Below are 14,934 nucleotides of genomic sequence, written 5' to 3'. Positions count from 1 at the left end.
AAATATTCTTAATACTTTCTAACTATCTATTTGTTCTGTTAGTTATTAAAAGAGGTGTATTGAAGTCTGCAGATAAGATTATGGATTTGGAGAACTGACCTTCTATTATGTTATGATCACTTTATCCTTTAAGTTTTTGTCTATTAATATAACCATTCCAGCATTATTTTGAAAATGTTTGCATGGTATAGCTTTTTCATCCTTTTCCATTTAATATGTGCCATTATATTTAAAGTATGTTTCTTTTACACAGCATAGAGTTGGGTCTTGATTTTTAATCTGATTTACCATCTCTTTTAATTGGTATGTTTAGACCATTTACATTTAATATAATTATTGATGTGGTTAAATTTAGGTCTACCATTTAATCATTTGTTTTCTATTTATCTTCTCTGTTTTTATTATTGTTCTCTCTCTTCTGCCTTCTCAATATTTTAGATTTTTTAGTATTTCATTTTAATATGTTGTCCTTTTTGTTTGTATCTCCTTGTACTTTTTAATTGTTTCAGCATTATAATGATCATGCCTATCCTTAAACAGTCTACTTTGCGTTAACATTTTGCCACTTTAAGTAGCATGTAGAGTCTAACAACCATATAGGTCCCTTTACTCTCCCTCCTTCATGTTAGTTTTCATATGTATTCTATCTGCCTACATTTAAAACACCACGAAGCAGTGTTTAGATTTTTGCTTTCAATGACCATACTTATTTTAAAGAACTTAAAAGGACAAAATTAGTCTGTTCTATTTACTCGAGTATTTATCTTTATAGCTTTTCCTTTATTTCTGTATTTCCAAGTTTCCCTCTGGTATTATTTCTTTTCAGCCTTAAGAACTTCCTTTAACTTTTCTTCCAGATCAGGTCTCTTGGCAACAAATGCTGTTAATTTTCCCTGATCTGAGAATACATTTATTTCAACATCATTTCTGAAAGGTATTTTTGCTACCTATAGAATTCTGGGTTGACACTTCAGTTTCTTTGAACAATTTAAAGAAAATGTTCCACTATCTTCCGTTCTCTATGATTTCTGTTGAGAAATCTCTAAATTATTTGAGTCATTCTTCTATATGTGGTATTTCATTTTTCTCGAATCACTTTCAAGGTTTTCTTCATTATCTTTGGTTTTCAGTGATTTGATTATGATGTTTGGGCATGGTTTTCTTTGAGTTTACCCTTTCTGTGGTTAACCGAGTTTCTTGTATCTATAAATTCATCTCTTTCTCCAAATTTGGGGAAGTTTGAGTCATTATTTCTTCAAAAATTTTCTGTATCGCTGTCTCATCTTCTTCTGGGGTTCCAATGACACAAATGTTAGACCTTTTGCTGTTTTCCCACCTGTCTTTAAGGCTCTGTTCATTTCCTTTTGATTATTTCTCTCTGTTCTTCAGATGAGATAATTTATATCTTCAAGTCCACTGACTTCTCCCATCAGCATGTCTATTCTACTATTGATTTCATCCATTGAATTTTTTATTTTAGATAGTTTTTTTTCAATTCTAAAATTTCCATTTAGTTCTTGTTTATAGTTTTCATTGCACTTCTTTCAATAGTGTTTACCTTAATTCCATGGAGCACAGTTATAATAGTTGCTATATAAAGTCTCTGACTGATCATTCTAACATCTGGTTCATCTTGGTTGGCATATCTTGATTGTTTTTTCCCTTGAGAACTGATTCCATTTTTCTCTTTCTTTGTAAGCCAAGTAATTTTGGATCCTGGACATTTTGAATACTGTGTTGTGAGAGTCTGGGTCCTATTAAAATCCTCTGGGGAATTTTTTGTTTTTTAAAGTGTATAATCAACCAGGGTAGATTCAGAACATAAGGTCTGTTTGACCATCTTTGGGTGACGATGTCACTAAAGTTTTCAAGCCCTTGAGTGTTTCTTAGGGTCTGTCTCATGCAATTGACAGGACTTGTGCCCTTTGTGCACAGCATCCAGGATCCTCCCCTCTTCAGCTCCTGAGTGGGGTCCATGTCCCCTTTTCCGAGTCCTCTCATCAGCTAAATGAGGTTTCTCTCAAGTTTTTGCTGATATGGCCTCTACAAAGTTCCCCAAATGAGACTAATCTTATGTCCAAGCCAGGAGAAAAAAGAGGGGAAAATAACAGGAAATCACCCCCATATGACTTGCTTCTTCAAGTTTTATTTCCTCAATCTGCCCGTTGTTGTTTACTCTTCAGAGTCCTCAGATTGCTGCTTTTTGTATTTTGTTCAAAGATTTGGTTATAATCATGGGGAGAAGATAAGCTGTATTGGGCTTACTTAATCTTGACTGATCACATTTTGTTTTCATTTGGTTTTTAAATATATAGAAATGTAAATTGTAAATATCTGTGGTTTAGATAGGTTGTGGTCACTTTTATTTCCTGTTGGTAAAAGTTGTTTGATATTTAAAATATCACATTTTCTAATTGAAGAAGCTGGCTAATTTTAAATGTGGAAGAATGTGAAGCATCTCATTTGGACAGAAGAAACATAAATAGTGATCATTCCTATCTTTATTACTCACTTTACTTAATACAACTGATTAAAATACACACAGACCCAAACATATATACATACCTTTTCAGAGAAAAAGCGTTGTGAATGAATGGCTTTGAAGTACTAGTATCTGTCTTGTTTTGAAATTAGTAAAATAAAACTTGAACTTTTAAAACTTGTAAAATATTTGCTTGAATTAGTTACTTCTTTGAAGACTATAGAAAGAAATAATAAATTTTATCAGTACCTTAATTCAAATTATGAGTTATGCTCCCTAAATCCATTATGGCTTTTCCTTTGAGAAACAAGTGAAATTTTGAATTAATGTTTAGTAATATCATTCACATAAGGACATAAATTTAGTGATTTCATTCATATAAAAAGATAAGTTCCTGATTAAATCATCTAGAGACGTATGTTTAAGTAAATTTTATTTTTAAAAGATTATTGAGTCTATGGCCATGCCACCCTGAACGTGCCCAATCACATTTGATCTCAGAAGCTAAGCAGGGTCAGGCCTGGATAGTGTTTGGATGGGAGACCACCTAGGAGTACTAGGTGCTGTAGGCATTTAAAAAAAATTTAAAGAAATAAGATTATTGATACCGTAGGATATGCATGATAATTAATAAGCATAATACCTATAAGGAAACTAGGATGTTGTTTATTCATGTTTGTTATATGCTTTTATGGTTTTGTGTAAAGGTCATTTGAGAAGGAAATTTAATTTTTGTGCAGTAGGACCATTTAGAGCGGTTTGTTGCAGCTCTGTTTGCAAATTAAAAAGGCATATTGGACCTTAGGATTGTATTCCTTACTGACTTCTTTGTCTAAAATGTCACACAAGTAGGAAGGTGATTACAATAAGCATTTTAAGTACCTTTCATCTTATGTGTAACAGTCTTTGGATCTTTGGTTCAAATTCGGGCTCTGTTGTCCTCTTTCCATTAAACTAGGCATGAGATTTGTGGCTTAATTAAGGAGAGAATTGAGTTATAAAAATTGTAGACTTGGGTCCATTTCGATATGGTTTAAAATTTATCATTAGCTATTAGAATTGAACATTTTAATAATTTTTTTTTAAATTTACTTCCCTCTCTTCCTTGAAATTAGGTGCTCTGTGGATGTGTATAGTTTTAAATCCCCACTGCAAGTTGGAACAGAAGGCTAGTTGGCTAAAACAGCTGAAAAAGTGGAACAGTGTTGATGTCTGTCCATGGGAAGATGGAAATCATGGTAGTGAATTACCCAATTTAACCAATGCTCTGCCTCAGGGTGCAAATGCCAACCAAGGTGAGTCTACAGTAATATCTTGCTCACTTTGTATCTACCTAATTGTGCATATATGTATATGGTAGTAACTATCAATATAAGTGGGAAAATAACTTTTCCCACTTACAAATTTACTATAATTCAAGGACTTAATATGTTTTGACTGTGTGTGTGTTTGTGTGTGTTTTCATTTTTACCTGAGACCTTTGTGTGCTTTTTTCATATTCTCAGAATACAGATAGATATAATACTTATATGTATTAGTATGTGTTATTTAAAATTATATGTTATATAAAATTGCCTATTAACTTTTTAGTTTGAATTTTTTTTAGTTTAAAAAATCATGGAATAGGGTGGTCATTTTTTATAAAACAAAATATTGAGAGACTTGAGGAGCTGCGTGTTTTTATCTCTAGGTCAATTCATATTTGGAACTACTGTGTAATTTAATCAATTAAAAATTCTTACTTTTAGTATGTATCAAGTAAACATTTTATGATGATCTGGAAGGGCATGGAGTGCTGTTAGCATTTGGACTAGGAAAATTCTTTATTGTGCATGCTTCTGTAGCATACTTGTTCCCACCTCTGTAGGCTAATAATGTTCTCCAGTCTTTGGGACAACTAAGAAATGTATCTAGACATTTCCAAATATCCTCTTAAAAACCTCTGTTTCTTGTTTTCATCACGTTTTTTGTTTTGTGTTTTTTGGGTTTTTTCCAGCTTCTTTCTCTTTTTTGGATCCACCCATTTAGCCTAAGTCCCTCTCATCTTTTAAAATATAAATCTTTCCTTGGTCTCACTTTCCCTTGTGGCTACTACAGGATTTTCTCCTCTCTTTCAGAACCAAATCCTTAAAATAGTTAACTCTTTCAAATAAAAATTTCATTCACTAGTGTATGTCAGTCTTTTTGTGTGAATTTGTGCTGTTAACTATACCCGACCCCTTTGTGAGAAAACTTGAAAGATTTTAAGGTTACGATAGATGGAAGGTGAGAGTTAAATGACGTCAGAAGGTTCCAGAATCAAGACTGTCATTCTCTATATGCTGGCCCTATATGGACTTGTTACTCCTGGAAAGAGCTGGACAATGTGCTGAATGTGAATGTGATATTAGCATAGTGTTTTCAGTCTCTACAAAGAAAAGTATGTGTGTTACTCCATAGGGACTTGCTCGCTCAAAAAGAAATTTTAGGACTTTGGAAAGATGATCGTCTGGCTCTGCTTTGTCTAGAGATGCTTGCTTGGGAAATCAGTATTTGAAATATGTCATACTTTTATTGCCCATGATGATTTTATTTAATACCTTAAAAGACTATAAATGTACCCTTTATGCCCCACATTCTTTTCCAGAGCTTAGAATTTTCAAGTTTAGTGGTTCAACATTCACCGTCTTCCATTGCTAGGAAGGAGTATGCCTATATCTACATAGGCCATATCTTTAATCTTTTATTCTTTATATTTGTAGGTTACTCCCCAACTGCTTTTTGGGACCACCATCCTAAATTTTACACTTCACTTTTACTTGCCACTTGATTATGTTCCCCTTGGTTAAATAGGAATATGTCATAGGCTTTAGAAAGCGGCCCAGCTTCCTGATGAAATAATTCATTTTATTTATGGTTTGGCCTAGGGGTGTGAAGTCAGGACATAGTATCTGAGGGTAATATTTATAGCTGTTGTGTGTAAAGGCACCAGGCTCCTGCTTTTAGCAGAGTACCCACATCCTCCAGGACTATCAGAAGAGCCATCCCTACAGAGGGGCTCTGGTGCTCAGCCTGCACTGTTTCTACTGGAGAGCCAAGCAGGTTGCTAGGGAGAGCCAGCTGTGACCAGCAGAGCCCAGCAGCCACGCCACTGCAGCTGGGTGGGGTGCACATGTGGTGTGGACCACGGGCAGAATTGCATTTTTTAGCACATTAAAGTGAATGTGAAGGGCAAATCGGGCCCAGTCTTTGCTGAGATTATTTGTTAGAATTTGCTAACAAAAACAATAACATTAGAATCCACATCCTTTGAAAGAATATGTATTTTTATTTTTTAAATATACCAGAATGATAGCCAATTGTTTAATTTTTTGGTAAAAGAACTGATTTATCCCTTTTACTTTTCAGAATTGCCCAAATTTTCTTTAATCAGCCTGTATTATATTTATATACTTTATTAAAATTTTTACAAGTCTCTTTATTATGTAAAAAAATTAGTTAATGTTTCTCTTTTATTCCACGTTATTGCAAAAATTAAAAAAAAAAAAAGACATCTAATATAAAAAGTGACCATAATCTTGACACCTAATCAAACCCACTTTTTGTTTGTATCTTTTTAGTCATTGTATATGTAATAATTATTTTTTTTATGTTCCCCATGTTATTGTAGAGCTTTATATCCTACATTTTCATTTAAATATTTCATTAGTATTTAGCTTTTTTTGTTACAGTTGGTTTTATTGTTCTCTTAGAGCTAATGACTGTTGAAAGCCTGGTGTGTGTTCTGTACCTTTCTTTGTACTCATATAATCATGTGCAAATATGTAAAAAGTTAAGGTTTTCATTTTTTTTAAGTGGAATCCTATTCTACAACTTGCTTTTGTTATTGAAACCACAGCCAGCACACAGTCAACAGGTAGAACTCCTCATCTTCTAAGACGTGCATAACAGATACTCTTTTAAAGTCTCCTGTTAGTTTTAAATTCTATGATTTAATCTAAATAAAAAAATGAAATGACAAAGCCATTCAAAAATGTGTGAGATTTGGGCTTTGTAATATTCGATTGATTGACTGTGAGAAATCTTATTGCATAAGAGTATATTTATTCTCCTCAGCCAAAAGCACAGATAGGTTCAAAAAACCCTTAAACATAGGGCCCACTCTTCCCATTTGCAAGGTGTACATTTGTCTACTGCTAGCAAGGAGTCTGGGCAGGGGCCAAAACAGATATACCAGTGTTTATGCCTCTCAGATTATGTCATTTATGCATTTTGATATGTCTGCCATTCAAATACAGATACCTAAATCGACCTGAGACCAAGCTGAAGTAATGTCTTTCTCTGTTAAAGAAATAGCTGAATTTGGAATGAGGATATCTGTGTTTTGATCTTGATTGCCATTGCCTAGCTTTGTGACCTTGGCAAGTTACTTTACTTTTATTTTCAATTCCGTCAGCAGAATAGAGGACTTGAACTAGATGAGTTCTCAGAACTCTCCTCAATTCAGTTGTTTTTGGTTTTTATGATTTCCTTTATGTCTGTGCTTAGTCAAAGCTCCATTGATAGGAAGATGATACTTTATCAACTAAAGAAGCTTCAGATATTTCTTCTCATTTAATTAAGCTTCAGAACAGTGAGGGGTGGTACTTGAGCTAGTAAAATATACATAAATAAAAATAGTTTGTTTCCCTGGTTTTCATTTGAGGCTCATTAAGTTTTGTGCCACAGCTGAAGGTAAGTCTTAAGTGGGGACCCAGGGGGTGGGAATGCAGGGAGAATTTGAGCCGTGTGATCTGGAGGAACTGAATAATCCCTGGCGCTGGGGCGAGACTATCCTTTATTCCCCAAACATTTCTTTTCTTCGTCAGGTCCTGAAACTTGAACCCTCTTCGGAGTGTATGCTTCTGCTCTTTTGTGATGCCCCAGCATACACTATGCTGGGGACATCACACCAGTCATGGAACCTGCACAGGAGTCAGGAGACAGCCTGTAGGGGCAAGGTAAGTGCGCTGGTTTGTTTTGTAGCTATGTTGTGTGGCTTTGTGAAATGTTAAATATATGCATTTATGCCCTTTGGGATATAAAGTGGCATTTAATCATTATATCCCAAGAAGCATAATAGTTTAATTGTGCAAAACCGCACAATATAGTTAAAAAATACAACCAAAAGCACAACCCTTATGCATATCTTTAAAGGCTGATTGCATCTTCCTGAAAGGTTCCATGGCTGGTGTCGCATCTCTTGCATAGTGTTTGTGAGAGCTGTTGATCCCATCAGGGCAGCCCACCACAGCACCTCAGAAGTGGGGAGCAGTGAGTTTTCATGTGATTCCATTTTGTGCCGAGTGCCTCCTTTGAGTGTATTTGGCATGGAAACTAGACTTGACAATTTTTTTTTTGCAGGATGCCTTTAACCTTAGCTTTGATGGCTGCAGAGTGTTTGTGTTTGGTTATAAAACAAGTGAATGAATGGCGGCTCTTTGGTCTGACTTGCCTCCTAGTACTTAGGACATGAGAGTATTCACCCTTCATCCTTCTGCTTAGGGGGTGCAGGACAATGTGTGTGGGTGTGCTCATGAACATCTGGCCACAGAGTGGTATGATTGCTATATTTACATGTGAATAATGGCTGACATGGCTTTTTGAATTGTGGGAAAAACAGATTCATCGAACAGGCCACATCGGACAGTGTTCACCCGAGCCATCGAGGCATGTGATCTCCACTGGCAAGATAGCCACTTGCAGCACATTATCAGCAGTGACCTATACACCAACTACTGTTACCATGACGACACTGAAAACTCCCTTTTTGACTCCCGTGGGTGGCCCCTCTGGCATGGTAAGTGGCCAAACCAGAAAGACATTTCCATGACTTACTTCTTTGTTTCATTTCTATAGCATTATTGGAGTGGGAGGAGGAGCTCTGAGGGATTCAATGGGAGATGAATGAATGCTTGGCAGTAGGAGCTGAGTTTTTCATTCAAATCCAAGTTCAGAAATGATTTCTTGTATCTTTTTAATAGTATTTTAGGGGGAAACATATTACTATTTAGTCCTGTTTCGTAGATATAATCAACACTGGTAACTCTCTCCCCTTAACTTTCTGTTTCAGAACATGTTCCTACAGCCTGTGCAAGAGTGGATGCATTACGTTCTCATGGGTACCCCAGAGAAGCACTGAGACTAGCGATAGCTATTGTTAATACGTTAAGACGACAGCAACAGAAACAGTTGGAAATGTTCCGAACTCAAAAAAAAGGTGAATGTGAAGGAGTTTGTTTCCATTGGAATGGGATTCTTGGTGTTGACATCACTAGGTTTTGTGTTCTTCTGGGAGAGATGGCTTTTAAACTCAGTGATGGAGATGGCTATACTCACCACTTATTTGAAATACTCAATAGCTAACCTGCAAGAAATTTTAGTCATTTTTTTCTAGTTGAATTTTGTCAGAAATAAGGTGGGATTTTTGTTTGTTTGTTTTTTAAGTTTCTTAGTTTAATTTTTTAAGGGGGAGAATTTTTTTTTTTATTGCTTGAGTAACTAATACGTCTAAATCATCTAAAATGCAAATTAGCCAAGTATTTTGTGAAAGTGCTTCATAATTCTCAACAGTAACACTTCTGGGGAATAGACTGCCTGTGTTTGACCTTAGGCAATGACTTGAAGTCTCTGATATAGATTTCTCATCTGTCGAATGGGGCTCAATTGAGGACCTATCAGAGTTATTGAGATAATTAAACTCGATTCTTTTAAAGCACTTAAAGCAGGGCCTGGCATATTATATAAGCACTCTCAAACTTTTTGATTATAATAATTCGTGCATAAGGACATGTTATTTATTTAAAGTGACCAGAACAGAACTTCTTGGATTTTTCAAATTCTGTAAATAACATTTGATGAACTGTCAACTAACAGGACACATTTAACTTCTTTATCTCAGTTAATCTTTTAAATTTTAAATTAGCATTACAAGTAATAATAATTGCAGAAGGTTACGTTATACACCCAAGGCTCTGATCAGAAAAAAAAAAAAAAAAACATATTCCTTTTCTGATTAACCCATACACTCTTACTCCTTCATAACTATGATCTATGCTTATTTGGTAGGATTGTTTTTACTCTCTGTTCCAAAGAGTTTTAGTTGCTGCGTTTTATTGGTTTGGGGGTTTGGGGGGCGGGGGTTGGCTTTTTGTTGTTATTACATTTTTGTTCCTAATCTTTGGGCGATTGATTATATGCACAGCACCTAGAGTACAGCTAAAAGTGATCAAAAGTTGTTGAAATAGGCTGGAGGTTGAATTGAGTGGTTTTTTGGTAGCTTAATATCCTCTGTATTGGAAGTACTAATAAAATATTAATTAACATTATCATATATATGATGAAAGTGAATTCCAAAGGTAAAATTTGAACCAAAGAAAGGAGGAGCTCAGATGAGATTGGTATGTAATATTCCTGATAATCATGACTTTGTCCAATTCTTCATGTTCTTCATATCATCACTAGTTACCAGATGTGTTTTCTCAAAATTCCCCTTGTTCTAAACACACACAATATATGGCCAGAGGTATTTACTCCTGGAAAGTATAGAGAATAATAATATTCAAGCTAAGAGAGAGTTAATCACTTTTTATACTACAAAAAGAGAGCTAGTTCATGACGATGATTATGATTATCTGATCTTTAAAAATCATATCTATAACCTTTACCAAGAAGTGTTTTTAAAATGAGTTTAGTAAAAATGTTGCAATATCTAAGAAATGTGAAGTGTTAAATGTTAGTTCTTGTAGGTAAGTTAGAATACATGTTTAATTAGGCTCCTTTGATGATCTTTGAGGCCACTCTTACACACATTTCCCTTTTATCCTGAAAGCAATGAAAACTTGTTTCAAATTATTCTTAAGTATTACTAGGATTACAGATCTACACCTTTATCTTTCTCTATTTTTTTTTGTTCGTCCATATTTAAAGAATATGTTTTTCATAGCTGTTAGAATTCTAAATTGCCATAACAGCTATTTGTCATGCAGCCAAGATTAGTAAATGAAATATCTTGTACATTTTTAATGCTATATGGCATATGTCAGCTTCTTTTTTCTTTTTAATTGAGATATAACATATTAGTTTCAGGTATGTAACATAATGATTTAATATTTCTATATTTCAGAATGATCACCACAGTAAGTCTAGTTAACATCTATCACACACATAGTTAAAAAGATTTTCTTGTAATGAGCAACTTTTGGGATCTGTTCACTTATCACACCTTTCAGATATGCGCGACAGTGTTATTCACAACAGTCACCTTGCCGTCCATTACATTCTATGACTTATTTTATAATTAAAATTTCGTATCTTTTGACCACCTTCACCTGTTTCACCCACCTTCCATCTCTGGCAACTACCAGTCTTTTCTGTATCCGGGAGTTTAATTTTTTTTAGATTCCACATATAAATGAGATTATAGGGTATTTGTCTTTCTGTGTCTGACTTATTTCACTTTGGCCAACTTCTAGATTCTGAAAAAACACTATATTCTGGTTTTTATTTCTCTCATTTCTGTGTATGTGTGTGTGTTGTATGTTTTTGTTTGTTTTACTAATTTTTGTGTGAAATGAAAGAGGACACAGAGGAAATACTTTGTAAAATTTTTCCCGTTTCCATTCCTTGACAATAGATTTATTTGTATAAGCACAACACTTACCTTCACTATATATCTATGTACATCTATGTATTTTTCTCCCATCAAACATACATATTTGGTTGTTCCCAAGACTAATGCTCAGTTTCTTTTTTTTTTTTTCATTTTTTCATACTGTTATATATATGAAAGCCAGTGACAGAAACCAAAGGGAAAGCTTTTTCCAAGGCATGTAGGACCCAATTTTTACAAATTTTAATACGTTGTACCAGGCCATGCCTCATTTCTATGTACTAATAGTTGACAGTCCAAAACCAGAAGACATCTAAAGAAGCGTTGGATTCATGGAATGGCTCTTTAGCTATCTACAAGCCAATTTTTTTCCTGTATATTTTATATTACATATAGATTTTATTATATTTTCCTTTAATAAGAAGCTGTTATTTAGTACTTTAGTAAACACTTAGATGTAAAATATTGCATTGTTTACAACAGAATATATCTTAAAATATTTGCAGCCTTTTTCAGCACTCTGTAGTTTAACTTAAGAACTTGAAAATGCTTAACATTCTGAAGAAAACGAAAAGGATGTGTTTCATCCAAATTATATGTTATATTCTGCTGTAGTTCCTCCTTATAGCCAAGGTCCTCTCTTAAATGGCTTATCCACGATAAGGAAGACTTTCATAAGGATATTGGGGAATAATTTAATAATATAGGGGAGTCAAAGTCTGACCCAGGCTACAACTGCCCTCTAATCTCCAATTTAGATGACCTAGTGAGCAGTGACACTGAGAGTATCTTTATAATAGAGTTGTAGAGTTTACCCAGTGGTAACTCCAGGGGGCCTCTTTAGTCCTACCTAATGCCACTCCTAGGAAGTGAGCTTCTCAGGTGAAAATTTGGAATTTGTTTTTCCTTATTCAACATAATTTAATAGTGTGAAAAGTAATGGTAACTTGGTACCCTGGACACGTGAATTAAATAGATGTTTGGGAGTTTTCCTGGGAAGCTAGTACCATTTATATTGATTTACAGGTGAACTTTTAAAACTGTGAATAGTTCACAAGTTGGGGATTATGTATACCTTTGTTTTTTAATTAAATTCAGTATTAATTTTGTCAGGATGCTGCTATTAAATGGTAAAGCCTCTCTTCCCTTTACATCTTTCTCTCTCTCAATTCCCCTTCTTACACAGAGCTACCCCATAAAAGCATAACCTCGATAACCAATTTGGAGGGCTGGGTCGGACACCCGCTAGACCCTGTGGGCACTCTTTTCAGCAGCCTTATGGAAGCCTGCCACATGGATGATGAAAGCTTCTCTGGGTTCTCCGATTTTACAGGTAAAATCATTGACATTTGTCTCATGCCTTTTTTTCCTAAACCCTGAATGGCATTGGTCATTATTTTTCTTCACAGTTCGTTTAATGAATCCATATAGTTAACAGTACCTACAGTTAGCAAGAAAGCAAGGACATGGACACTCTGACACTTTCAGGTAGGCTTCCACAAACTAGGCAGTCTTAGGGGTCAGCAGTTGACAGCATGTGTAAAGAATCTTAAGAATATATGTTCCCTTCTAGTCAATAATTCTGCATCTAAGAATTTATCTACGTTCATGACTGTTTTCCAGCAACAAGATAGAAAATAAGGATGTGCATCATGTGGGAGGGAAGGATTGTCCCTTTGTTGTTTCCAAGGCTGAGTGCTCTCGGAGGGATAATTATCTTGCTCATCCCTATTTTCTCCTGTGGTGATTACCTTCATTAATTATGGGTGACCCAAAACTCTGTCAGGGGTGAAAGGTGTGACTTGCGCTTTTCCTTGTGAGTTTGATAGTTGAAGTTTGTCAGATTTTCTAATAGAAACACCTCGACAAAGATAAAAGAATGCTCAGAGTCATTACTCTTGTGATAACTGATGACTCTTTGATGACAAAAAGGACCTTGAAATTGGGTTACATGTTTTGTGTTCTCTACTGTCTTCATTATAAATTTTAACACTATGAGAAAAGGATAGAAACTTTTAATGCTAGGCTTTTAAAAATTGATAACTATTGCAGTCATCATGTAATTTTATATTTGTTTAATTAAAATTTTTTCCACTCTTAAGTATTCTTAGTATCTCTTTTTAGATTTATAGTTCTCTTTCGTGATTGATTTTCAATGGGAGAAAAATATTTGTAATATTCTGTTCCACGAAACACATTCAGTCATATGTGGTCATTTTTTAAAAGATATTAGGAAACTGTGCCCTTTAACCTAAGAAATATGTTTTCTGGCCTCTTGGAATTAAGTCGGTAATTCTTATTTATGAGTCTTGGGTAAAATAAACATTTGTACCTACAAAAGTAGTTTCTGAACTCTGATTTTTCTGCATTTTACAGAGAATATGGGACAGTGCAAGTCTCTGGAATACCAGCATCTACCTGCACACAAATTCTTAGAAGAAGGGGAATCCTATTTAACGCTAGCTGTGGAAGTAGCCCTGATAGGGCTGGGACAGCAGCGTATCATGCCTGATGGGCTGTACACACAAGAGAAAGTTTGCCGGAATGAGGAGCAGCTCATTTCCAAGCTTCAAGAAATTGAATTGGATGACACACTGGTGAAAATTTTTCGCAAGCAAGCAGTCTTCCTATTAGAAGGTAGTTTGATAAAGAAATTTCCCACTTGTTTACCCAATTGTATTAAGGCACTATTAAATGCGTTTAATATGGTAGTTATTCCGATTGGTATGGTCATAGGTGTATTTACTATCCAAAAATACTATCACTTAATAAAAAAGTACAGATATTTAGGTTTGTGTCATTTGATTTAGGTGACCACGTAGGATAGCCCCATTAGCTACAAGCTCTGAAAAGAACTGTATTTTGGCCATGTTGTTCCTGAGATAAATGCAAATTTGATATTTAGTGAGCTATTGCTCATAACCTTGTTTCTCTTTGCTTGATCAATTAAATAATAAAATGAAAATTGGTTGGCATTCCTCGGAATTATTGGCTGTTACACAACGTCTAGGTTTTAAATATGTCATTTGCACACGCCACCAAAGGTTTGAAGTCTGCAGGAGTGAATTTCCACTGCATTGATTAATTATTTCAGAGAATTCGTTAGGTATAGATTCACCAAGTTAAAGTTTCATAGACTCTCCAAGGTAACATCTTAATTTTATTTTTTTTATAAAGTCAGGAGCTAAAGGGCTAACAAAGTTAGGCTGGCATTATTTTAAAAAAATTTTTTCTTGAAAAGAATAGTACAATTAGTATGGTAGCCTAATCTTTTGCATAAATTTAGGTGATGTCTAATTGATAAAATTGCTTCTATTGCTCAAGTACATGTATGTTATTATTGTGTGATTCTCTGTGATTGATAGACTCATAAAGCATGGTATCTTCATCTAATATTCAGAACTGTTATATATGAAGAAGAGATTTAGGGAAAATAGCATTTCAGAACTTTTTTATCTTTGCAAAGCTAATGACCTATTTGAAAGAAAATATTTTCACCAAATACATTATACATTTGTGTTTTAGAAATGCGTTTTAAAGGGAAAATGTTTTTTATAATGTAATTTTGATAAAAATTCCTAGTATTAATATTTTTAAGCACTCTACTGAAGTAGTTTTTTTCCTTCTACACATAAAAATCCATCTTGGCACATTTCAGGTGATCTTGATTCTTTCATTACTGTTTTCTTTTAGTTCTTCTCATAATTTCTTTTGATATAAGCAGAATTAATTAGCCACAACTTTTTTTATGCTGTCACTGGCTCTCAATACTGGCTTTTGGTTTCCATCATATTGAAGGTGGGCAGAGGGTGTGTGCTTTTCC

The 14,934-nt window shown here is 34.5% G+C and overlaps 1 protein-coding gene and 1 pseudogene across 1 annotated transcript in view; both read left to right on the top strand.

Annotated features, from left to right (window-relative positions):
* ZSWIM6 (zinc finger SWIM-type containing 6) overlaps nucleotides 1–14,934 on the top strand; it is a 167,372-nt gene that overhangs the window by 139,592 nt on the left and 12,846 nt on the right. The window contains exons 5-9 of the mRNA XM_016137048.2: nucleotides 3,598–3,777; nucleotides 8,124–8,300; nucleotides 8,574–8,720; nucleotides 12,298–12,444; nucleotides 13,488–13,748. Of these exons, the coding sequence (XP_015992534.2) occupies nucleotides 3,598–3,777; nucleotides 8,124–8,300; nucleotides 8,574–8,720; nucleotides 12,298–12,444; nucleotides 13,488–13,748 (912 nt within the window). The remainder of the gene's footprint in view (nucleotides 1–3,597; nucleotides 3,778–8,123; nucleotides 8,301–8,573; nucleotides 8,721–12,297; nucleotides 12,445–13,487; nucleotides 13,749–14,934) is intronic.
* On the top strand, nucleotides 2,936–3,054 carry LOC118607592 (annotated as a pseudogene).

The sequence above is a fragment of the Rousettus aegyptiacus genome, unplaced genomic scaffold (genome assembly GCF_014176215.1).
Source record: "Rousettus aegyptiacus isolate mRouAeg1 unplaced genomic scaffold, mRouAeg1.p scaffold_m13_p_8, whole genome shotgun sequence".
NCBI classification, from domain to species: Eukaryota; Metazoa; Chordata; class Mammalia; order Chiroptera; family Pteropodidae; genus Rousettus; species Rousettus aegyptiacus.
This window is presented reverse-complemented; position numbering and strand designations above follow the sequence as displayed.